We start from the raw sequence: 25,637 nt of genomic DNA on the forward strand, positions 1-25,637 counted from the left end.
TGGAGCCTCGGTCTGTGGAGCTTCTGGCGGTAGGCATGGAGCGGACCTTCCATCATGGAGCGGGCGTTCCCTCGCCGGGGGTCGATGGAGAAGAGCTCTGACAGCTGGCCTGCGGCCTACAACATCTGGAAGCTGCTGTCTCCCGTAAGGAGGTGGCCGATTTGGGGAGCTCCAGGCCACGGGGTGTGCTCGACCTGTCCCGACGTCGGCATTCCGACCATCCCGACCAGATGGCTTGAACATCGGGCCATCCGTAGTGCGACTACAGAGGGTCAGGGCCCCGATCACGGGTGAACAAGGAAGGAGGAGGAGGACTGTCTGAGCTGTATTGCCTTCCACCACTGTGGTGGATGTCTGTGTTGAATTATGTTGTATATTGTGTCCTTTTTCAATTGTAACGCTGCATGGTAAATTACATTTCACTGCACCTTATGGTGCATGTGACAAATAAATTTGAACTTGAACTTGAGAATATCATCCGTACATGGAGTTACTGCAACTGTTATAGAGTGAACAACGAAATGAGGATATAGGTGGAGCTAGCTAGTAGAGGTATTAAAGCAACCACCATTTAATCAATAGTGTCAAATTCTGAATTGCTTCCATCACAGTGAGGAACCAGGGGAATCTGCTGTGGTGGGTGTTTATGTTAACATTTATGTGTCTTGTTGTTTTTTTTAGTATGGCTGTATGGTCATTCGAATCTCACTGTACCTTAATTGGTACACATCACAATAAACTGACCTTGAATCGGAGATAGTCAATGCTGAAGTTAAAACTCTACACAAATTCACTAGAGCTCTGGAGTGGTCTTGGCCATTGAGCACACAGAGCAGAGAATAGGGCATCCAAGGATAAAACTCTGGAATCATTCAATCAGTAGTTGAAAAGGTAGGTCACAGGAGGCAAATGGGTTAAACTTTCAGAATCACCCATGCTTGATTGATAAAATTATCCATTCATAACCAATTCATTACTTCCTGGAAACACTGCCAAATGGGGATCCAGTATTTTTTTTCAAGTCTAGTATTGACCAAATTAAATCGGTAACTGATTACTCATAAATTGGACATGGGCGCTTCACAAAGCTATAAAGAAAATGGGGCAGTAAGGCAAGGAACCTTGAGATGGGTAACTAAAGGCTATTGGTTGATGGCCCTAAAATAAATTAATGTGGAGGAGAAGATAGGAAGCAGGTTCCATAAGGTATCATCGAGCCAACAAATTAATAGCAGCCAGTTGTGGGATGAATGTCAGGGATGAGGAAATGTGCAAAAAGATAGAATCAATGTGTTCATGAAAGTTTGCAGCTTGGAAGAATTTCCAGAAGCACGGAGGTTGTGGAGAAAATTGGATCACTGGATCCTGTGGTGATAGGATAGATAGTGAAATGTAGATAGGTTACAGACCATTGTTTTGGATGCACTGAAGTTTATTGCAGGTAGAGTCTATGGAGATAGTCAAGATCGCACTGAAATAAAGAATTCAAGAGGGGCAAAGTAGGGCTGTGCTTCAGAAGGTAGAAAAAGGCAGACACAAAAACAGCTGACGATACAAAAGTGGAAATCAGATTATTGATAATGAGGATAGGATGAGAATCCAATGGTGTATCTGGGGGCACCTTGGAACAGTGTCAATGGAGAAAGAAAGACAGAACTGCAAGCAACAGTAAGGGCTAAGGACTACGGCTTCAATGCTCCTAATATTTGATTGAAGAAGGTTGCACTACGAGCAAGTGTGGAGGAGTAATTGAAGACGAGAAAAAAATGGAGAGGAAGGGCTGCGGGTCAATAGTGCATCTTTCATTGTTCTTTCGGTGTCTTCAGATGGTTTTGTCAAGGCGAAGGAGAGCATTGTAGAAAGGTAGTTGCAAATGCTCTATGGAATAGAGAATCACAAGGAGCATCACAAGGTGCACCATAATTACAGCCACAGCCTGCTTCTTGAGTGTCATGAGGAAGTAGGTGGAAACCAAAGGATTTTTGCCTTCCATCACAGTGAGGAGGTGCCTGGAGATTCACTGTGATGGATGTTTGTGTTAAATTGTGTTCATTGTGTGTTTTGTTGCTTTTTTTTCCTGTCATGACTGCATGACACAAAATCTCGTTCAAACTTGTTTGAATGACAATAAAGGAAATTCAAATTCAATTCAAATTGGAAGGATTCATGCAGGAAATTTGAGGAGAGATTGAAATACATTGCAGAGGCAACAACAAGACATTTGAGAAGAAAGAATCTGAATTTATTACGGTTAATTATTTAAGGTATTACAGCCAACACAAAGGTTGCAGCTAACCGCAATGCTTTTCAATAGGTATATCTAGAACAATTTTTGTATTACAGCTGAAATCTATGCTCTCGTTTGCTGTTTTACTTCATCTTTTGGGAATGACTGAGGCTATCAGAAAGTTAGAAGGACATGCTTCATTCTCTAATTTTATCAAAATCAAAATTTGCTTTCCTGATTCATAAATGGTGTCTGGAAAATGTAAAAGAAAATGAGTGAACTTACATTTTTATTTTTTAAACCATTCATTCATTCATTCATGGGACATGAAAATCATGTCAAAGCCAACATATATTGCTCCAATCTTAAGTCAAGTCACATTTATTGTCATATGCACAATTACGGCACGGTGTAGATCATGGGCACAAAGGCTCAGATAAAACACAAGATATAGATTACATGTAAATTCCACCAGACGGTGAAACTAAAAAGACTGTGGAAACAAACAAGGCATTGGTGCAGAAATATGCAATTAGAAAACAAATCTATGGGAGTGCAAGAGGTGATCTGCAGTGTTCTGCTGCCAAGTTAGGATTAGAGTGTGCAGATTGATTCAATAACCTGATAGTTGTGGGAACGTAGCTGGGAAGATGATGTGAGCTCGTGCTTTGAAGGTCAGTGGTGTGAGAGAAAGTCTGCAAATATCTGGAGTTTGAATCATAATTTAGTGACCATCACACAAGTCCAGATACCTTTGCCTGAACCCTGTATCAGTACAGATTTATTTTCTGAAGAAAGACACAAAAAGCTGGAGTAACTCAGCAAGTCAGACAGCATCTCTGGAGAAAAGGAATAGGTGATGTTTCGGGTCGAGACCCTTCTTCTCAACCCAAAACATCACCTATTCCTTTTCTCCAGTCTGACCCACTGAGTTATCTCTCCAGAGATGCTGCCTGTCCTGCTGAGTTACTCCAGCATTTTGTGTCTATCTTCGGTTTAAATCAGCATCAGCAGTTCCTTCCTACTGATTTGTTTTGTGCTTGTTTAATCAAGGCTTTTATTGTTAAACTGTTTGAATGGAATAGAGAAAATATTTAAGAAGTCACCCCTCAAAACATCAACTCAAAATCCAATGACGTTAATATATTTTGGTGATTAATTAAGTTAAATTCCGTTCTATCGCATTTTAAAATTTATGCAATTCTGCTTATTTTTTTCTATGTAAAATGAAACCAAAGGCTTTGCTTTCAGTCTTGAAGTTGATGATCAAACTCAATAGGACGTAGGTATATTCAATTTCAAAGACGTGTTAAATGGCAAAATCAAAGTACCTATTGCAATGCAAGAAATGAAGATTAGCAAAAGAGTTTAGATAGTTTCTGTATTGTCAGGAGTATCAAGTAATTGAATGACTGATGAATGATGAAATATTGTTGATAGCAGATGGGATTGAAGGAAAGTAAGTGAATGGAGGAATATTTTCACCCATAGAAAATGTATTTGAATACGTTGTTTTGGTATCATTAGGGTATCATTAGGGCGGCACGGTGGTGCAGCGGTAGAGTTGCTGCCTTACAGCGCTTGCTGGGCCGGGGACCCGGGTTCGAACCCTGACTATGGGTGCTGCCGTTCGGAGTTTGTACATTCTCTCCGTAACCGTGTGGGTTTTCTACAAGATCTTCAATTTCCTCCCACACTCCAAAGACGTACAGGCTAGTAGGTTAATTGACTTGGTATGAATGTAAATTGTCCCTAGTGTGTGTAGGGTAGTGTTAATGTGCAGGGATCACTGGTTGGTGCAGACTCGGTGAGCCGAAAGGCCCGTTTCCATGCTTCATCTCTCAACTAAACTAAACTAAATTATAGTTGCATTAGTTAACGGTCCTAAAAAGGGGTACAGCTTGAGATCGGCAGTTTAATTAAATTACTAGATACTCCTGACAATACGGAAACTAAAATATCCAATGGCACACCAAATACCTGCTCCATCATCTGCTTTATGGTGATAGACATGAAGTTATGGCCACGATTTTTTACGCAGTGAATTCTCCCTCTCTACTTGCTGCAAAAGAAAAGACTGCTTCCAAAGACCATACGCAGCACAAGTACCTAGCAGAGTGAGTGCCCCTGGTATTGCAACCATTCATTCAACTCCCAGGTTCCACAGGCATCATGCCTTCTGGAGATGATTTGGTTGTAGAACCGTTGAGCAACTGGTGTTATTAATCCAGAACACTGTAGAAGGAATAAGAAAAGAGAGGGAACAAAATTAGAAATTCAGAACTAATTTATTTTTATTTACTTTTTTTAATTTTATTTATTGTTTAGCACAGATATTCCTGATCTGCCCTGGGTTGAAATATTGCAAAAACGAATAAACTCGCAATATAGTTATTTCAATACATCTACAGCTCTGAACCGATACGTTTGTTTTAATATCCCATCCATTATTATTATTAATATCATCATTTGGGAATGAATCATTAAATGTTAACATCTTGTACTCCTCCAAAGATGAGCGTGTGTGCCTTGATTACATCAACCTTTTCAATTAATGTTTTTCTATAGTTTTCAATTACTTACAAGACAATGGATGACATTGGCAGGAGAGAAGGAATCCCTGATCTATGGTTGCTCATATTGACAAGATCTACAAGTATGGACTAGACTCCAGATCTGTTCCAAATCCCAGCACAGTAAGAGATTACGAGATTAACTGAGGAAACAATTAAACCATATTCTCAAAGCCTTCTTGAAGTGAAGTAGAATGGAGATGAGGCGGAATTTCTTTAGCTAGAGGATGGTGAATCTGTGGAATTCATTGCCACAGATGGCTTTGAGGTGGTCATTTGGGTATTTTTAAAGTGGAGATTGATCATTTTTTTGATTAGGGCAAGGCAGAAGAATGGGGTTGACGGGGAAAGATTGATCAGACATGATCAAATGACGGGGCAGACTTGATGAGTTGAATGGCCTAATTCTGCTCCCATGTCTTATGAACATTTCCATTGACTCATGGAGATTGCCAGCCATGACCACTCAGAGTGGAGAAGGAGCTTTTGCGGTGGCACTGAGAACCATTTGTTGCAAGGGTGCGAGGTTCAGCATAAAATAGCAGAAATAATGCAGCACCTACCACACTACCCTCCATCTAGCACATCCTACACCTCTGTGGTTTGCAGCTCCCACAATGTCCTCACCAGTCACCTCAGAATCGATAGAACTAGAGTAGAAACAACCCAACATTACTCGTGGGGGACAGCGTGAGAAGAAGTGAGCTCTTTGCCACATGTGCAAGGTTCCTTCAACACATCTAGGGTGCAGGAAATCCCCAGAATAACTCACTTTGATGTTCTGTCCACTCGGAGAATATTAACCATCTTTGGACAAGGTTCATTGCAAGTGCCTTGTCAGACCATCTTTAATGGCACCAAAAGCTGGAGTAACTCAGCGGGACCGGCAGCATCTCTGGAGAGAAAGAATGGGTGAGACCCTTCTTCAGACAGTCAACACGTCACCCATTCCTTCTCTCCCGAGATGCTGCCTGTTCCACTGAGTTACTCCAGCTTTTTGTGTGTATCTTTCCATAAAATGATATACCTCTATAAGATGCAGTCTTTTCTCAGGGTATGGGGAATGAAGAACTGTAGGGAAATGGCTACAGATGAGATGAGAAAGATTTAAAAGGGATCTCGGGGGCAACTTTTTCACCTGCTACAAGGTGGTGTGTATATGGAATGAGCTGCCAGAGGAAGTGGTAGAGACAAGCCAAAGTACAACTTATAAAAGGCTCATGGGCAGGTACATGGATAGGAAAGATTTGTATGGATTTGAGCTAGGCTCAGGCAAGTGGGACCAGTTTGGTCAGACAAATTCTGCCAACAGGGTCCATTACCATGCTCTACAACTTTATGAGATGGAGCCTCAAAATTATCAAAGAATTGGGTAGCGGGAGCTTCTGTGAGAATCCGCTGCTGTTTAGCAACTTTGTCCCACCACTGACCTCCACTCCATATGATGCTAATATTACAGAATAGCGAAAATGCTGAACACACTGGTGCATTGCCTTTCAGCTTCTGAACTCGAAACAGCTTCATAGAAACGCACAGGAATTTCCCAAAGTAATAAAATAATTTTCCATCTTCACCGGGGAAAGTTGGAAACATCCACCTGTGCCCTTCAAATTTACAGATGCTTGAGCAGCTTTAACGCTGCCTTCCTGCAGGGCTGTGGCAATGTTCCCTGGTCATCACCTCCCCCATTTTAATCTGCACTCTGTCCCCTTAATGAGATTAATTGATGGCCATTCAAGTTAGGTGGTTGATATAAATTGAAATGTTCAGCAATCTGAAATTAATTAGTGATTGAACAACGAGGCATTAATGTTAGGTGCTATTTGTTCTCGTCAATCAAAGTGAACAATTCCGCTTGTGCAGGAAAGAACTGCTGGTGTATACCGAAGATAGACAAAAATTCTGGAGTAACTCAGCGGGTCAGGCAGCATCTCTGGAGAAAAAGGAATAGGTGACGTTTTGAGTCAGGACCCTTCTTCAGACCATTCTGCTTGTTTTTAAGGAGCTGATGATTCCCATTGTCCCACTAGAGTGATAAGAGCAGAGTACTTGCTCATGTATTTTCTCGCTTATTGCTGAGCATTCTACAGATAACATTGTCTGGTGCACTTCCCTCTAGTGCAAAGGTGAGAGCAATGGTGTGGGCCAATAAACCTCCTGGATTTAGCCACAATGGTGGCGTGCACACTGGTCTATTCAGATTCAGATTCAGATTCAGAAAACTTTATTGTCTGTCGCAACAGATAATCTTCTTTGACGCGGCTCAACATACAAACAGGACAATGTACTGACAAGCAGTCATACAACACAGACTTCTGCGAGCACACACAGTGTGCACAGATCTCAAAAGCAAGTACAAAGATTACCGTGGTAGTCATACTTGCTGTCGTTAAATACCGCACTTAATGACTCTCAGAAAACCACTAAACAACTCAGAAAACATGCAAACATACGGGAGCAGCGCGCCGCGAGTCGCTCACAGAGTAGCGCCCCGCCCCTTGGGTTGTCAGCAGCGATACAATAATAAAGAACACACAAAATGTAACACAAACATCCACCACAGCATTCATCACTGTGGTGGAAGGCACAAACATTTGGCCAGTCCTCCTCCACTTCCCCCCCCGTGGACCGGACCAGAGTCCAGAGTCAGTCCAGGATCGGCTCTTCCTCACCGGAGACCGCGGCTTTAAGTTGTTGTAGGCCGCAGGCCGGCAATCAAGATTTAAAGTCCCCGCCGCAGCCAGAAGCACCGTAGACTGCAGGGCCGGCGGTCGAAGCTCCCCTCCAGGGGTGATGGTATGTCCATGCCGGCCCCGCGGTAGAAGTTGGCCGCGTGCCGGCAGTGATGGCTTCTTCTTCCCCCGGGTCCCCCACGAGGGATCCCGGGCTGTAGACGCCGCTCCAGCTGGAGCTGTGCAGACGTCAGGCTGCCGGCTGCCCCGGGCCAGCGAAACGGAGCGCTCCCCTCCGGCAAGCCCCAGCGAGGGCTCGCCCGCTCCACACCGAGAGTCCACGCTGCGCCCGCCGCTGAAGCCCCGGGCGCGTCTCCGGGAAAGGCCGCGCCAATCCTTGATGTTAGGCCACGGGGGAGGCGACCTGGAAAAAGTCACCTCTCCATGGAGGAGGCGACCGAAGCGGTTTCCCCCTTACCCCCCCACACCACCCCCCACATAAAAAACACGAAGGAACATTAAATGCATACTTTAAAACAAACTAAAAAATAAAAAAAGGTTGAAAAGGTTATCAGATTTACTCCAGGTGTGGAGAAACATGGATGAATTAATGCTTTATTGTCACATGTGACAAGTCACAGTGAAATTCTTTGCTTGCATGCCCAAGGTATGTAAACGTCACCACACAAGTGCACTGACAAAGTTGCAATCATACAGTATTTGTGCCAGGTCCCCCTTTGTTCGCCCCCTACCCCTCCGCCCCCTGCCCCCCCCCCCCCACTCCCACGCCGGGTCCTCCATTGTCCATTGTTCTACCCCCCCTAACCCCCCTCACGGTGGCCCCCCCAACGAGGCAGTCAGGCTAGTGACCCTGAGAAGAACTTTGCCACAAATAGTACAGCATGGAAGCAGACCCTTCGGTCCAACTCATCCATGCTGACCGAGATACCCAATTAAGCTAGTTCCATTTGCCCGTGTTTGCTGATATCCCTTTAATCCTTTCCTATCCATGTACTTGTCCAAATGTTTTTATTATATTGACTTCCAAAATTACCTGGCAGCTCATGTTTCCCCCCACCTTTGAATCAAATCTCGCCCCCCCCCCCTCACCTTAAACATATGTTTACTTGTGTTTGATTCCCTTACTCTAGGAAAAAGACTGTGTGCATTCACCCAGTCTATTCCCCTCATGATTTTATAGACCTTTTCCAAAAAAGAAGTTTCTCAACTTAGAAATAGTGTACTAAAAAAACAATATATTAAGTACCAGAATTCTATCAACATGCAGCAACTATCAAGTAGCCACACACTAAACCCATTTTATTTTCCTCACATTTCCATCAACATTGGAAATTCTACGACTTTGTTACACATTAGGGGTGATTTAATTGGCCAATTAACCTACCGCCAGGGATAGGGGAAGAAACTGGAGTATTGAGAGGAACCCCATCCAGTCACAAGGAGAATGTGCAAACTCTACCACAGACAGCACCCAAGGATAAGTTTGAAGTTGGATCACTGGAACTCGATAACCATCTCCACTGTTCCACTCCAAAATCTTCTCCGAGATTTACGGCATGTTTTAATGTCAATGTTCTAACATAGCACGATAATATAACGTGATTGGTCTAAACTTTTGGAGAATGAGGAGGGTCTCTTCTCTACTGTCCTTATGCAGGTGGGAGGATGTGGCAAAGTGGAAGTAACCAATGTGTGGCTTCATTCAGCACGGGAAGGCACCTTTAGACTTGCAATCTCATAGAGCATGGCAGAAGGAGAATCTGAATCTGAGAACAAAGATATACCAAGGCAATCAGAGATCATGATTTACTTCATTAACTACTTTGCTAATCTCTCCCAGCGTCTTCACACATTTCCATCATCAGACCTCCCTGGCCTTGTACCTCCTTTAAGATTGTGCACTTAGCATATATCCACACTTTCTACTGAAATGTATTTCCACACAGATTTGTACATTCAACAAGTATCAGTATTGAGTTCTCTCATTATATTAGCTTCTCGGCATCCTGTCAAAACCCGTCTTCGCCATCCACAACAGTTCCAGGTGTTGTACGTCTGCCGATTTCACTGTTCCATCCATTATCCCTGTCATTAAAACTATCAAAGCAGCAATCATCCTGGGACTGAATCTTGGGAACGGGATGAATGTCTCTTTTCACCTTAAAGCCAGCATTTGCTAACATCCGTGTAATTTAGTATCCACATCATCACCATTTCTGTGATTCTGAGTTTCAATTTTAATATGTGGTATTTTATTCAATACATTTGAAAGTCCATACACACTGTATCAATTACGTTGTCACGTCCATTTTCTTTGTTGCCTCATTAAAAAATGTAATTAAATTTATCAAATGTGATTTCCCATTAAATACTTGCTGGTTCTCCTTTACTGGTTCATTATTTTCTGCCAAACATCTCCCTGTTTATTATTTCCATAAGCAATTCCCCTAAATATTGAGTATGTGTCTGAAAGACCTGCAGATGCTAGTTTAAATTGAAGATAGACACAAAATGCTGGAGTAACTCAGCGGGACCGGCAGCATCGCTGGAGAAAAGGAATGGGTGACTTTTCAGGTCTAGACCTTTCTTCAGACGGAAACGTCACCAATTCTTTCTCTCCAGAGATGATGCCTGTCCCACTGAGTTACTCCAGCATTTTGTGTCTATCCCCTAAATATTCAACCGATTGCCCTATAACTGAATAACTTCACTTGGTCAAAATCTAGTATTTGTATGCGTCTCGTTATTATATATAGTAACTTCACACTAAATCAATCCGTGGCAACACAGTGACTTGTCTGAACTTTAAGGCATATCTTTGCTACGTGATCCCAGCACATACATCAAATACCTACAAGTTCTCACAGTTATGAAGTAACAATTGTAACCTCATGTTGCACTGTGCCACAGTTCCGATTGAGCATGTCCATGCATTAAGTTGTGGGTCATGTTAGTTTAGTGCAGCAACTATCAGTTTACAATGGCAAAGTGATCAAAAATTAAAAGATGCTTACTGACATCTGTTAGGCATCTGATAGCCGCCCACCATTATGAACGGATTCTATGACTCCAGCAGTACAGCCATGTCTTTCTGGATTTGCAATGTATTAGATGGGGACTAAGATGGAAACAAGTAAGGAAAAGTCGATTTGTAATGGTGAAACGTGGAAACACTGAAATTAAAGGGTAGATACCATGATTTCAATGGAATGATGAGCTCGTTGCACCAAATTAATGAACTAAATTCCATGTTTTACAGACTGTGGGAGAAAGTGTGGAGGAGGCTATTAGTAAGGAGCTATCATAATTCAGGAGCAACAGGGAAGCTTAAATTTATTCTATTTGTACCTTCCAAAATTTGTATGACCATTTAACCCAATACTTTTATTTTTATTCTAAATTACGAGGTGGTTCATCTTTTTAAATCAATAAATAAAATCCCCAAATCGTTTAACTGAGTGTGTGTGAGTACGTGTCTCTGGGTAAGTGAGAAGCAGTCTCATTGTGAATTATCCAATCGCCTTTTACAATTATTAATCGCCCTCACTTCGGTAAGTCCGACCATTCTGCTTCTTCCTGCCTACAGGCAGCAATTAAAAGAGCGCACCCCCAGAGGTGAGGACAGTACAGAGCTGGTCGGGGGGGGCAGAAGAACAACTCCAGGACTGTTTGGAGTCTGTAGACTGGGCAATGTTCAAGGACTCGGCAACGGACTTGAACGAATATGCCACAGTCGTTACAGACTTCATAAAGAAATGTGTGGAGGACTGCATCCCTACAAAAACCTTCCGAGTGTTTCCCAATCAGAAACCTTGGATGAACTTTGAGATCCGCACTCTCCTGAAGTCCAGACACAGGGCATTCACCTCCAATGATACAGTGGCCTACATGAAGACCAGATACGACCTTGGTAAGGCCATCCAAAAGGCCAAAAGGGACTTCTGCTCCAAACTGGAGGATGAGGCAGATGTTCGGCATCTGTGGCAGGGTCTGAATGCAATCACCTCCTACAAGGCGAAACCAGGAGGCAGCTCGAATGTCGGTGTAACATCACTCCCTGACGAGCTCAATGCGTTTTACGCACGCTTTGACAGGGAGAATACTGATGTGCCTTCTCGATCCCCCATTCGCTGTGATGGCATTTCAGTCTCAGTCACAGAGGCCGATGTCAGGAAATACTTCAGAGGGGTGAACCCCCGAAAAGCACCTGGTCCTGATGGTATACCCGGTCGTTCTAAAAACCTGTGTGGACCAACTGGCGGGAGTTTTTACGGACATTTTCAACCTCTCACTTCTGAGGTCTGAGGTCCCTACCTATTTTAAAAGGGCATCAATCATACCGGTGCCCAAGAAGAGTAAAGTGACGTGCCTCAATGACTATCAACCAGTGGCACTAACGCCGGTGGTGATGAAGTGCTTTGAGAGGTTGATCATGGAGCAAATCAACTCCTACCTCGACAAAAACCTGGACCCACTGCAGTTCGCATACCGCCACAACAGATCAACGGTGGATGCGATCTCGCTGGCCCTCCATTCCGCACTGGACCACTTGGACAACAAAAACTCATATGTCAGGCTGTTATTCATTGATTACAGCTCAGCATTTAACACAATCATCCCTTCCAAACTGGTTACCAAACTCGCAGAACTGGGTCTCTGCGCATCGCTCTGCAACTGGATCCTCGACTTCCTCATCCACAGACCACAGTCTGTTCATATTGGTGGAAATGTGGCAGCCACGATAACAATCAGCACGGGAGCACCTCAAGGCTGCGTGCTCAGCCCCCTGCTGTACTCACTCTATACCCATGACTGCGTAGCGAACCACAGTGCGAACTCCATCATCAGCAGCAGCGGTGACCCGGCTCGGCCCCGAAGCTGTAGCGGCGGCAGCAGCAGCAGCGGAGACCCGGCTCGGCACCGAAGCTGTAGCGGCGGCAGCAGCAGCAGCGGAGACCTGGCTCGGCACCGAAGCTGTGGCGGCGGCAGCAGCAGCAGCGGCGGAGACCCGACTCGGCCCTGGAGTTGTGGCGGAGGCAGCAACCACCCGCGGAGTTTGAACCGTCGCCTCGGCGCAGAGGGAGAACAAAGAGGGAAGAGACAGAGACTTTAAGATTTTGCCTTCCACCACAGTGAGGAGGTGTTTGGTGAACTCACTGTGGTGGATGTTAAATTTGTGTTGATTGTGTGTTTTTGCCATTTTTTTAAATTATATGTATGACTGCAGGGAAACAAAATTTCGTTCAGACCGAAAGGTCTGAATGACAATAAAACGAATCTAATCTAAAAAAAAGTTCGCTGACGACACCACTATTGTGGGGCGTATCACTGATGGGGATGAGTCAGAATATAGAAGAGAGATCGAGCAACTGTCCATATGGTGCCAGCGCAATAACCTGGCCCTCAACACCAGCAAAACCAAGGAACTGATTGTGGACTTTGGAAGGAGTAGGAGGGGGACCCACAGCCCCATTTATATCAACGGGTCGATGGTTGAAAGGGTCAAGAACTTCAAATTCCTGGGGTTGCACATCTCTGAAGATCTTTCCTGGTCCGAGAACACTAACGCAATTATGAAAAAAGCTCATCAGCGCCTCTACTTCCTGAGAAGATTACGGAGAGTCGAATTGTCAAGGAAGACTATCTTTAACTTCTACATGTGCACAGTCGAGAGCATACTGACCGGTTGCATCGTGGCTTGGTTCGGCAATTTGAGCGTGCTGGAGAGGAAAAGACTACAAAAAGTAGTAAACACTGCCCAGTCCATCATCGGCTCTGACCTTCCTTCCATCGAGGGGATTTATCGCAGTCGCTGCCTCAAAAAGGCTGCCTCAAAGACCCACACCATCCTGGCCACACACTCGCTTCCTGCTACCTTCAGGTAGAAGGTACAGGAGCCTGAAGACGGCAACAACCAGGTTCAGGAATAGCTACTTCCCCACAGCCATCAGGCTATTAAACCTGGCTCGGACAAAACTCTGATTATTAATAACCACTTTCTGTTATTTGCACTTTACCAGTTTATTTATTCATGTGTGTATATATTTAAATCATGGTATATAGACACATTTATCTGTTTTGTAGTAAATGCCTACTATTTTCTGTGTGCTTAAGCAAAGCAAGAATTTCATTGTCCTATACAGGGACACATGACAATAAACTCACTTGAACTTGAACTTGAACTAATCTAAGTGTAAGCACAAGTGGTTTTATTGGTGCTGGTCTCTTTGTGTAAGGTCTAATTTCTCTGAGTTTAAAACCAATTCTGCAGTGCATATAACATAGTTCTCTGTGTTTGGACTAGCTTCTGGGTAAACACTGTCTCTCCGCATCGAGATCACAGTCTCTGGTCATTGAGTTCCAGTCTCCGTGTTGCAGAATCCACTCTATCTGCGATTGAGTTTCACTCTCCTTTCATATGAATTCCAATCTCAGTGTACGCAAGGTCCCCGCTCTGTGTGAGTGAGTTATTGGCTCTGTACATTTAATGTCCTGGATTGAGAGCAACGTTAGGACCCTTAGTTCTTCTGTCAAATATTACATAGCCCTCAAATGATGGGGGTTATGTTTAATGGTTTACTGTGGGGATAGCACTGAGCCAAAGATGGTGGAGCTTCTGCCTCGCTGCCCCAGAGAGCCAGGTTCAATCCTGACATTCAGTGCTGCCGGTGTGGAGTTTTCACTTTCTCCCTTCGGTGAAGTAGTTTTCCTGCAAGTGCTGTTGGCTTCTCCCATGTGCTAAAGGCCACAAGTCGGTAGGTTCATTGGTCACTATAAATCACACAAATGTGCAGGTGAGTAGTATAATCTGTGGGGAATATAAAATGAGATTGGGCTAGGTAAGTGTTTCATGTTCGCTGTGGACTCAGTGACGACATTTCATCACCCACTGCTATATGCGTGGAGGAAAAATATGCGTGGGTCAAAGACCCACACCATCCTGGCCACACACTCATCTCCCTGCTACCTTCAGGTAGAAGGTACAGGAGCCTGAAGACTGCAACAACCAGGTTCAGGAATAGCTACTTCCCCACAGCCATCAGGCTATTAAACCTGGCTCGGACAAAACTCTGATTATTAATAACCACTTTCTGTTATTTGCGCTTTACCAGTTTATTTATTAATGTGTGTATATATTTATATCATGGTATATGGACACATTTATCTGTTTTGTAGTAAATGCCTACTATTTTCTGTGTGCTTAAGCAAAGCAAGAATTTCATTGTCCTATACAAGGACACATGACAATAAACTCACTTGAACTTGAACTTGAACTTGAATATAAAACCTTCCAACAACTAATGTTCCTGTTCACAAAATTTGGCTCAATGTCAAATTGGGTCCCATTTGATTCTATGTATGCACCTTGTGGCAAGATCCTACCGTGTTGCTGAGGGGGGTTAAACCATGCAACTAACAGCCACCGGATGCATGCAGATTGAGCAATTCCCTAGTGCATTTGCTTTGATGCCAGCCCTGCTCTGTGCGCCCGTTGACATCCTCTTACACAGGTGTGTGGCGGCAGCAGCAGTGTGGATTCCTCACAAGGCCACGTAGAGGGATCAACAATTAGGGTGGCACGGTGGCGCAGCAGTAGAGTTGCTGCCTTACTGTGCCAGAGACCTGGGTATCATCCTGACTACAGTTGTACATTCTCCCTGTCACTGTGCAGGTGCTCCAGTTTCCTTTCGCAGTCAAAAGATGTACAGGTTTGTTGGTTGATTGGTTTCTGTCATCCACCTCCAACGGGATCCCACCACTGGCCACATCTTCCCATCTCCTCCCCTTTCGGCTTTCCGCAGAGACTGCACCCTCCGTAACTCCCTGGTCAATTTGTCCCTTCCCACCCAAACCACCCTCTCCCCTAGTACTTTACCTTGCAACCGCAGGAAATGGTACACTTGTCGCTTTACCTCCCCCCTTGACTCCATCCAAGGACCCAAGCAGTCTTTCCAGGTGAGGCAGAGGTTCACCTGCAACCTCCTCCAACCTCATCTATTGCATCCGCTGCTCTAGGTGTCAGCTGCTCAAAATCGGTGAGACCAAGCGCAGGCTGGGCGATCGCTTCGCCCAACACCTTCGCTCAGTTCGCAATAACCAACCTGATCTCCCGGTTGCTCAGCACTTAACTCCCACTCCCATTCCGAAACTGACCTTTCTGTCCTGGGCCTCCTCCATGGCCAGAGTGAGTCCCACCATAAATTGGAGGAGAAGCACCTCATATTTTGCTTGGGTAGTTTACACCCCAGCGGTATGAACATTGACTTCTCCAATTTCAGGTAGCCCTTGCTTTCTCCCTCTTTCCCCTCCAATTTCCAGCTCTCCCACAGCCCACTGTCTCCGCTTCTTCCTTTTTTCTTCCCGCCCCCACCATCCCCACATCAGTCTGAAGAAGGGTCTCGACCCAAAACGTCACCTTATCCTTCGCTCCATAGATGCTACCTCACCCGCTGAGTTTCTCCAGCATTTTTATCTACCTTCTGTTCTTGGATTAGGTGGGATGTGCTTTCAAGCTTCTGAATGTTTTGCCTGACGGAAGAGGGAAAAGAGAGAATGACTGGGATGTGAGTGGTCCATGATTATGCTGGCTGCTTTGTGAAAGAGTGTGAAGAGTACTCCGAGCCAAGGGGTGTGGTGGGAGGGAGGCTGGTTGGTGTCATGGACTAGGTGGCTTTCACAACCCTCTGTAATTTCTTGCGATCTTGGGCAGAGATGTTTCCATACCAAACTGTGATGAATATGTATAGGAAGGATGCTTTCCATGATGCATCTGTGGAAATTGGTAAGAGTCTTTGGTATCATCTGCAAACTTGTAAATGGAGTTAGAGCAGAATTTGACCACAAAGTCACGAGTGTACAGGGTGTGTAAGGGGCGGAGTGTGCAACCTTGCAGGGCACTGGTGTTGAGGAGGAGAATACGTAGGAGGTATTGAGGACGGGGTGGTGTCACCCATCCTTACTAATTGCAGTCTGTGGGTCAGGATGTAGAGGATCCAGTGGCAGAGGGGGGGGTCCTGAGTCCTAGCTTCAGGTGTATGGATACGAGTTTGGTTGGAGTTATGGTGTAAATAATAGGAGTCTTCCACAGGTGTCGTCTCGATGTTCCAGAAATGAAGTAGGGCAAGGGAGATGGCATCTGCCCTGGACCTGTGTGACAGTAGATGAATTACAATTGATCAAGTTGGAATGAGATGCTGGTGTTGATGTGCGCCATGACCAGCCTCTCAAGACATTTCCAGATGATAGATGTCAGAGCTACTGGGTGATGGTCATTGAGGCACATTACCTTGTGTTTCTTTAGCACTGAGATGGCAGTGGTGCTTTAGAAGCAGATTGGAACAACAAAAGGTTAAAGATGTCCGCGAATACTCCTGCCGGTTGGTCCGCGGGTCCTGAGAACTTGGCCGGGGACTCCATCGGGGTAGTTGCTATCCACGTGTTCACTCTCAGGAAGGCTGATCTGACATCTGCAATGGTGACAGTGAGTACTGGTGTACCCCAGGCTGTTGGGGCAGGTGTCATCATTCCACGTTCAAAACCCGCAATTAGTTCATCGGGACGGCATGCTTTGTTGCCAGCGATTCTGCAGGGCTTCACTTTGTAGCCTGTTAGAGCATGTAACTTGGTTTGGTGCATTGCAGATTGCAATAGCCCACTGGGAGATGATTTCTACACTGGTATCCGTCAACCACCTTCTTCCTCAACTTACGGTAGATGTTACACACTCTTTACAGTGTGTTCTTTAAAGGAGAGGGATGTGGCTACATCACATGTGCTTCAAATGTTGTGCCTCCTCTGGCTTAATTGGCATCAATGGATGTCGGTTGTGAGGTGTGGAGGTGAGGCGGGGGTGGGGGGGAGGGTCAGGTGGAGAATGTGGATGCTCTACCAGCTCCCATTGGTAAAGAAGAAGTTTGATTTTCTGTGCTGAACTGACTTTTGCTCTCAGAAGCTCAGCACTCTAATGTCAGCGATGGTCTAAGATGGCCTCCCGACTCCCTGACTCACTAAATGCTGGTCATTCTGGGGTTGTGGTCAGGTGTTGAGCTCCCCACTGATCTCAGCAAGATAACACAAGCTCGCTGTCACAGTTTGCTCTCTGCTGTTTGTTCTGGTCACCCCAAGATGGAGAATGGAACTGCAGACAAGTGCCAAAGGAAAAATTATACAGCCAATGTAATTATGTCAACTAAAGATGCTTATGTACAGATTTATTTTATTTTATTTTATAGATACAGCCTAAAACAGGCCCTTCGGCCCACCGGATCCGCGCTGACCAGCGATCCCCGCACATTAACACTATCCTACACCCACTAGGGACAATTTCTTACATTTACCAAGCCAATTAACCTACAAACTGCATATCTTTGGAGTGCGGGAGGAAACCGAAGACCTCGGAGAAAAGCCACGCAGATCACGGGGAGAACGTACAAACTCCATACAGATGGCACCCGTAGTCAGAATCAAACCCGGGTCTCTGGCGCTGCATTTGCTGTAAGGCAGCAACTTTACTGCTGCACCACCATGACTGCCCTTAAGATGGTGTCTTAATGCTCCGTAAAAGCTCGTTCCGTTCTCCCCGCTCTCTGCTGCTATCCTGCTTGTTTCTCACTCCTGGACACCCTTTCCTACTTTCTCCAGTCGACCCACCTCTTTAACCTCCCCTTAACTTCTCCCTCACCACAGGCTGCAGCCCATCTCTGTGTCGACAGCTAGCAGCAGCTTCGGAGAGAGTGCGCCATGGCTCTCTCAGCACCTTCCTTTCACTTGAGTCGGCATTAAACCGTGGAGCTGGCACTTCTTAATTTCAATTCCCAGAAAATTATTACATTGTTTTAATTTTTCCTTTGACTGTCGGACAAAAACACAAGCTGCGGCTGGGCTCAGCCGTCTACGGGCCTGTAGTACTGTGAGAATGGCCCTGGCATCCATACTGTGAAAATGGGAAATAATTTATCAACCATTCTCGAATTAAATCTGGATGTTACCTTCTGCTAAAACACACCAGTGAATAGGTACAAAAATCATCATTCAGTCTGAAGGGCATTAAGATACCCACTGCAGCTGATATGCAGTTTGCATGTTCTCCCTCAATGCTTCATTTTCCTCCTATAACCCAAAGACTGGTGGGTTGGCAGGTTAATCAACCACTGCAAACTGTCCCTAGTGTGTAGGTGAGTGTATGATTGTGGGGGAAGGGGGTGGGGGTTAATTAAATGGAATCCATTTAGGATTTGTGTAAAAGAGTGCTTGATTGTCTTCTTGGACAGGATGGGCTGAGGGAGGACCTGTTTACGTGCTGTATAACTAAGACCACTGATGGTATATGGATTGAATATGGCATTGCCATATTCTGAGTCACTGTCATGCAATCCTTGGGGGCTCTAATAATTTGTAGCTAGGAGCAAGACATCATTCCTGTTGATGCCAGAGGTGGGTATCCTGAGTGATTTACCTGCCAATACCCCAGGCCCTTTTCATCATGTACAAGTCACAAGGCAAGGGTGTGATAGACCACTCTCTACATGGCTGCATGTCCGCAACACACACATAACACTACAATCCACTTGTTTGGCACTTAATTCATCACCTTCGTATACTGCCAGTATATTGTGATCACAGTGTGCACTTTGCACTAAATGCAGTGCGGCAACTTGGGCAAGGCTTTGCCATAAGCATCTTCCAAACCAAGTGGCAGGACTAAAGCATGCATGTGTCACCAGTTGTAAGTCACACACCATCCTCTCTTGGACAAATGTTATTATTCCTTCATTTACAGTGTCTAAATCCTGAACCTCCTGCATTAACAGCACTAAGGGAATACCGTGACATACCCCAGTGGTTTGCAAAGGAGACTTTCCACCGGCTTCTCTTGAGGCATATGGGGATTAATATAATCAAAATATTGGTGTTACTATCAACATCCATGGCTTGCGAAGGGATAAACATGTCTTCATTTTCTGCTATGGCTGTTATTTTGCACACTATGATTTCATTGTCAAATTCTGTAAAGCCAAAGGGCCAAGGTTAATTTGCGAATCCTGTCTAATGTTGCATCAATTGAACCGCTGACTTATTGAAACATAATCCACCCATCCTGAGAAGTTTCTTGCGTACAGCTCAGAGTACTAGAACTAAATGTGGAAATGTGGAAATGGACAAATTGGAACTGATCTTTAATGCATTGCCAACTGTACCACGTTGGCCCAATCTGCATTTTGCTGTATCTTAAAGCGCTTTCTCACGGGGCGACTTGACGCAAGATGTAACCAGAGTGAAGTGGTCGTGGTCTAGCACGATATCACACGATATAACGGGTGGTAGATAAAGAGTTCCCACGGTACTCGGCATTTCTGTTATTTGTGCGAGTGACTTGTCTGTCTCCCGAGCTTTCCCGTTAAATCTTGAATGAACATTGTGAACTGTGAAGTGTCACGTGGCACAAATTATGTCACTTTTTTTTTCACACACTATAAATATCCTCCCTTGGTTGAATTGGCTCATTTGGAGACATGCCTGTACTAATGCCGTGACTTTACTGCAGGAAGATGCCACATTACTTAGACGATGTTAGTTGCGCCCAAGTTTAAATTTCCAACGTGTGTTTCAGAGTAAAGAGTCAGCGCAGAATCCTTGATAATCAAAAACTGTCTGAATCAGCAAGTTAGACACAAAATGCTGGAGTAACTCAGCGGGCCAAGCAGCATCTCTGGAGAAAAGGAATAGATTCCATTTTTGGTCGGAACCCTTCTTCGGGATGATTGTAGGGGGGAACTGGAAGCAAGAAAAGACCGGGACAAATCAGGGCCAACAACAGATGACCTCAGCAGGGTATTTTGAAGAGGGGTCCCGACCCGAAATGTCGCCTAACCCTTTCCTCCAGAGATGCTGCCTGACCCACTGAGTCACTCCAGCACTTTATGTCTATATTTGGTTCCCTGATAGGCCAATTGTTGGCTAGGGATAGTGTGATCCCAAGAGGGAACCATCGTTGCAAACCTTGGACTGGTTAACCAACATTTACTGCATGGGGGAGGGGGGGTGGGGGCAGGAGGGGGTGGGCGGGGGAGAGAGAGAGAGAGTGTAAGTTACCTAAAATTAAATAATTCAATGTTCATAGTGAACACAGACACAAAATGTTGGAGTAACTCAATGGGTCAGGCAACATATCTGGAGAAAATGAACAGGTGGCGTTTGTGTCTATCTTCGGTAAAACCAGCATCCGCAGTTCCTTCCTGCACAATGGATCTCAGTGTCAGTCTCTGACTCCCGTTGGCAGGCCATTCGGCCCACAGCCCGCCCAGCGATGACTAACCCATGTCACAGGGGGATGGTGTGAAGGCGGAGTTAGACAGAGCTTGATTAATGTTACGGTTGGGGAATGGGCCATAATATGGCCAGGGAAACGCTGTTATTCGTGACGCCCCCTCCGCCCTTTCCCAGCTGTTCTCAATCGCACCCCTGGCCTCACAAAAATTTATACTTTAAGAAGGAATACACGGAACTTTAAACTCAGAACGCTTCTAACAGAGTGAGCCATGTGAGCACTTTGATCATTCTCCCTGTATTTGCATTTGACAAAATAGTCGGGAAAAAATGTTTAAAAGTGTTCATACCTTTTGCTATGCCTAATTGGCCCTTACCTCTGCGAAAATAGTCTGATATTCGTAGGTGAAATGTCACCAACAATAATTGATTCTATTATTAATTAACTAATAATTGACTCTATTAGCGGAAAGATGCAATTCTGATCTAATATTATCAATGCCTCTGTCTTTGGAAGTAACACCAGCAATTGATTAAATCTGACTACATGCGGCACAGTGGTAGAGTTGCTGCCTCACAGCCCCAGAGACCGGGGTTCGATCCTGACCATGGGGGAGAGAGAGAGAGTGTAAGTTACCTAAGTTACCTAAGTCAGATCTGGGAATAAAAACATAAAAAGCTGGAGTAAGTCAGCGGGTCAGGCAGCATCTCTGGAGAAAAAGAATAGGTGGCCATTCGAATCGGAACCCTTCTTCAGACATCCTAATCGGAATTGAGTCTGAAGATGTGTCTCGTCCCGAAACATCACCTATTTTTCTCCAGAGATGCTGCTTGACTCGCTGAGTTACTCCAGCTTTTTGTGTCTGTCTTCGGTTTAAACCAGCATGTGCAGTTCACTCCTTACACTGGTCTCTGGAGAACATTGATTGGTAGCGTTCCGGACCCTGCTTCGGAAAGGCATCGATCGCTAGTCGGCGAGGACTCCGAGCTGTATCTCTCAAAGAAGTACATGTGAAAAATTTCTCACGGACCATAAAAATGCAGGACCTTTCAGTAAAGTCCCTTTTAAAGATTATAGTTATTTTCTTGAAACTCATTAACATAACTCATGAATAAGTTGATGTCCATATGCGGATGCAAATCTTTATTTTTTAAATTCAATCCCACAGAAGACAATTTTTACTCACCTTCTGTCCCCTCTGTCCAGCTTCCGGGCTCACCGTTCGCAGGAGTTCCCACGGTAAACGCAAGAGTTATTACGGATATCGCACTGGCCTCTACGTGCATATAATGTTGCAATGCTCAACCACAAGTGTACAAGTCACTCTTGGAGAAATTTACGCTTGCTTGAATTTTCTCCCGAGTCACCAAGTTACACGAGTACCTGCCGTTAGCGCCACGGTGGTCCACGGTGGTCCACGAATGCCGTACGGTTATCGCACGAGGTTCCCACGATGTTCAACTCTGGTTAACTCTTGCGTCAAGTCGCCCCGTGAGAATGGCCTATGAAAATTCAGCCCACAGTCTAAAGTCTAGAATAGTCATTTTGATTTGGCAATGTTTTCTTATCAATTCCCCTCAAAAGTGCTTCCAGGTCAGTACACATAGGATTTGGGGAAATCATTGATGCAACATGAAGCCATCAGTTTTGTTTTTTTTGCGTGTGATCTATAACATAAGAACAAATTTCTTCTTGTTATTCCATTCTGTCTTTTTCACTCGGGAATGAGGATAACATACTTCATCTTCAGTTTTGTGGTTTTGACATGTCTGTGGTCTCCACTGACCAGAAGCTTAGTTAGAACAAACCTAATTGATGCCGGAAGTGGATCGCTAGGGTGGGATCAGTTGGCTCTCCACACATGGAGTAGTAGCTGTCTATCGGGCAAGGAAATGGTAGTTGGTGAGGTGGAGCACTCCATGCAGTTCTGTGTGAGTTGATGCATAGACTCGATGTTCCCAATTCCATTCCCAAATGGTTGTGGGCCAGCAATTCCCACAACTTTCCAAAGAGGCTTTGAGCATTTCACTTGGTTTGTTTCCCTGGTCCCCCTAGTAATCTCTCCCCATGGCAGAATTAGGAATATGGAGTGTGATTGAAGAGTCTGGTGTAGGGCCTGCAAATGGCATGGGCTGCACAGTGCTACTGCCTGAGTGCAACTGGGGCCTCAATGCTGAGGGCATTGGCTTGTGAGAGAACAGTGACAATACTTATTCTTATTCTTATAATACTTATACTTATTCTTCCAGCGAATATGAAGGATTTTATGGAGAAAGTATTAGTGACACCTTTTTATTTCCTTGAGGAAATCTCTATAGGAAATCCAGGCTAAGGTTGCCTGGATAACCATGCTTTGCTAATATAAAAATCAGGAAAAGCATCAGTATCATGGATACATAAATGTATTTAAGCTTCAATTAATATTAATCATAGCGGTTTAACTCTTTTTCAGATTTGTTTGGTGACCTGTCCATTGGACTTTCCTAAGGGGGTGAAGTATGGTAGTCAGAGCCAACAAGATCCAACATCTTATAGGTAGATATCTTCTATTTATGTACTCTTTTGTAGAGTCTCTCTCCCTATCCCTCTCTCTTTCTCTCTCTCTCCCCCCCCCCCTCCTCCCCCCCCCCCCCCCCCTCCTCTCCCCCCCCCCTCTCCCCCCCCCCTCCTCTCCCCCCTCTCCTCTCCCCCCCTCTCCTCTCTCCCCCCCTCCTCTCCCCCCCTCTCCTCTCCTCCCCCCTCCTCTCCACCCCCCTCCTCTCCTCTCCTCTCCTCTCCTCTCCTCTCCTCTCCTCTCCTCTCCTCTCCTCTCCTCTCCTCTCCTCTCCTCTCCTCTCCTCTCCTCTCCTCTCCTCTCTTCTCCTCTCCTCTCCTCTCCTCTCCTCTCCTCTCCTCTCCTCTCCTCTCCTCTCCTCTCCTCTCCTCTTCTCTCCCCTCCCCCCTCCTCTCCCCCCCCTCTCCCCCCTCTCCCCCCTCTCCTCTCTCCCCCCCCTCTCCTCTCTCCTCCCCCTCCTCTCTCCCCCCTCTCCTCTCCTCCCCCCTCCTCCCCCTCCTCTCCTCCCCCTCCTCTCCTCCCCCTCCCCCCCCCCTCTCCACTCCCCTTCTCCTCTCCCCCCCTCTCCTCTCCCCCCCTCTCCTCTCCCCCCTCTCCTCTCCCCCCCTCTCCTCTCCCCCCCTCTCCTCTCCCCCCTCTCCTCTCCCCTCCCCCCCTCTCCTCTCCCCCTTCCCCTCTCCTCTTCCCCTCTCCTCTCCCCCCCTCTTCTCTCCCCCCCTCCCCCCTCTCTCTCTCTCCCCCCTCTTTTTCCTCCCATCCATCCCCTCCCGCACCGTCCCTCCCCTAAACCCCCCTCCCCTCCACACACCCCTACCCCCTTCCCTCCACCGTCCCTCCCTGCTCCCCACCTCCCCTCATCTCACTCCCCTCTCAGCACATCCTCTCTCTCCCCCCTTTCCCCTCTCCCCCCCTCTCTCTTTCCCTCTCCCTCTCTCCCCTCCTCCCATCCATCTCCTCCCCCACCCTTCCTCCCTCCCCTAAACCCCCTCCCCTCCACACCGCCTACCCTCTTCCCTCCACCCTCCCCCTCTCTGCTCCCCACCTCTCCCCTCACCCCCCTCTCAGCACCCCCTCTCTCTCCCCCTCACCCTCTCCTCCCCACCTTTCCCCCTCACCCACCCTCCCTCTTACCCTCCTCTCCACCCGCCTATCCCTCTTGCCCCTCTCTCTGTGTCTCGGTCTCTCTCTGTGTCTCTGCCCCTTCTCACTCTGCCCTCACTCTCTAAGACCCGCCCCCCCCCCCCCCCCCCCCCCCCACTCCCCCCTCCCCCTCTCTAGATGTGACTGCAAGTTGGGGGCTATGCGTCAGTAGATAGGGTGGTTATGGGGTAAAAGGAGCAAATTAATAATGTTAATATAATATCAAGGGGGGTAATTAGCGTGAGTGCGGGGGGGGGGTAGTTAGTGTGTGACGCTGCATGCCGCCGCCCCCCACCCACAACCGCACGTTGGGGGAACAGACCCAACGGGTCTGCACTTGGTCTAGTATAATATATTAGTCTGTTGTGCTGCCTGGCAACTCGGGGGTTAAAATAAAACATAGCAGTGCATACCTGTGGTGCTAGACAGTTATTTGTTGTAATTGAAGATAGACACAAAAAGGTGGAGTAACTCAGCGGGACAGGCAGCATCTCTGGAGAGAAGCAATGGGTGATGTTTTGGGTCGAGACCCTTCTTCAGGCTGAAAGTCACTATCTTCGGTTTAAACCAGCATCTGCAGTTCCTTCCTACATTATTCGTTGTAATTATTCATTACTATTGCCCAGTTAGTTGCAATTTATTATGGGAACACAAAGTTGAGCTATTTGCCTTAAATAGCCACACATGACTGAATAAAGAAAGAACACCAGAAATAAAAGCTGAAGGCATTCATTTTATGATGATATTCACAGATGCTTTTTCCCCACAGGTTTTGTCCTGCTTTGTATTGCATTATACTGCAATGTTGCGAGTTCTGGAAGTGGAGGTAAGCAAACTGAAAGTAGAAAATACAGTAATGTACAGAGTCTCTTGCCCAGAGTAGGTGAATCGAGGACCAGACACATAGGTTTAAGGTGAAGGGGAAAAGATTCAATAGGAATCAGAGGGGTAACTTTTCCCACACAAAGGATGGTGGAGTAAGCTGCCAGAGGAGGTAGTTTAGGCAGGCACTATCCCAACCTTCAGGAAACAGTTAGACTGGATAGGACAGGTTTGGAGGGATATGGACCACCTGCTGGCAGTTGGGACAGGTGTAGCTGGGATATGTTGGCGAGTGTAGGCAAGTTGGATGAAGGGCCTGTTTCACACTCTTTGGGCAGTCATGGTGGCGCAGCGGTAGAGT

The 25,637-nt window shown here is 46.0% G+C and overlaps 1 protein-coding gene across 2 annotated transcripts in view; it reads left to right on the plus strand.

Annotated features, from left to right (window-relative positions):
• The window catches only part of LOC116988535, a 61,297-nt gene that overhangs the window by 17,797 nt on the left and 17,863 nt on the right, over nucleotides 1-25,637 (plus strand). For both annotated transcript variants that reach the window (XM_033045335.1, XM_033045334.1), the window contains 2 exons: nucleotides 23,213-23,295; nucleotides 25,224-25,280. In XM_033045335.1, coding sequence (XP_032901226.1) covers nucleotides 23,259-23,295; nucleotides 25,224-25,280 — 94 coding nt within the window. In that variant the 5' untranslated portion in view covers nucleotides 23,213-23,258. The remainder of the gene's footprint in view (nucleotides 1-23,212; nucleotides 23,296-25,223; nucleotides 25,281-25,637) is intronic.

The sequence above is a fragment of the Amblyraja radiata genome, chromosome 27, assembly GCF_010909765.2.
Source record: "Amblyraja radiata isolate CabotCenter1 chromosome 27, sAmbRad1.1.pri, whole genome shotgun sequence".
Classification (NCBI taxonomy): domain Eukaryota; kingdom Metazoa; phylum Chordata; class Chondrichthyes; order Rajiformes; family Rajidae; genus Amblyraja; species Amblyraja radiata.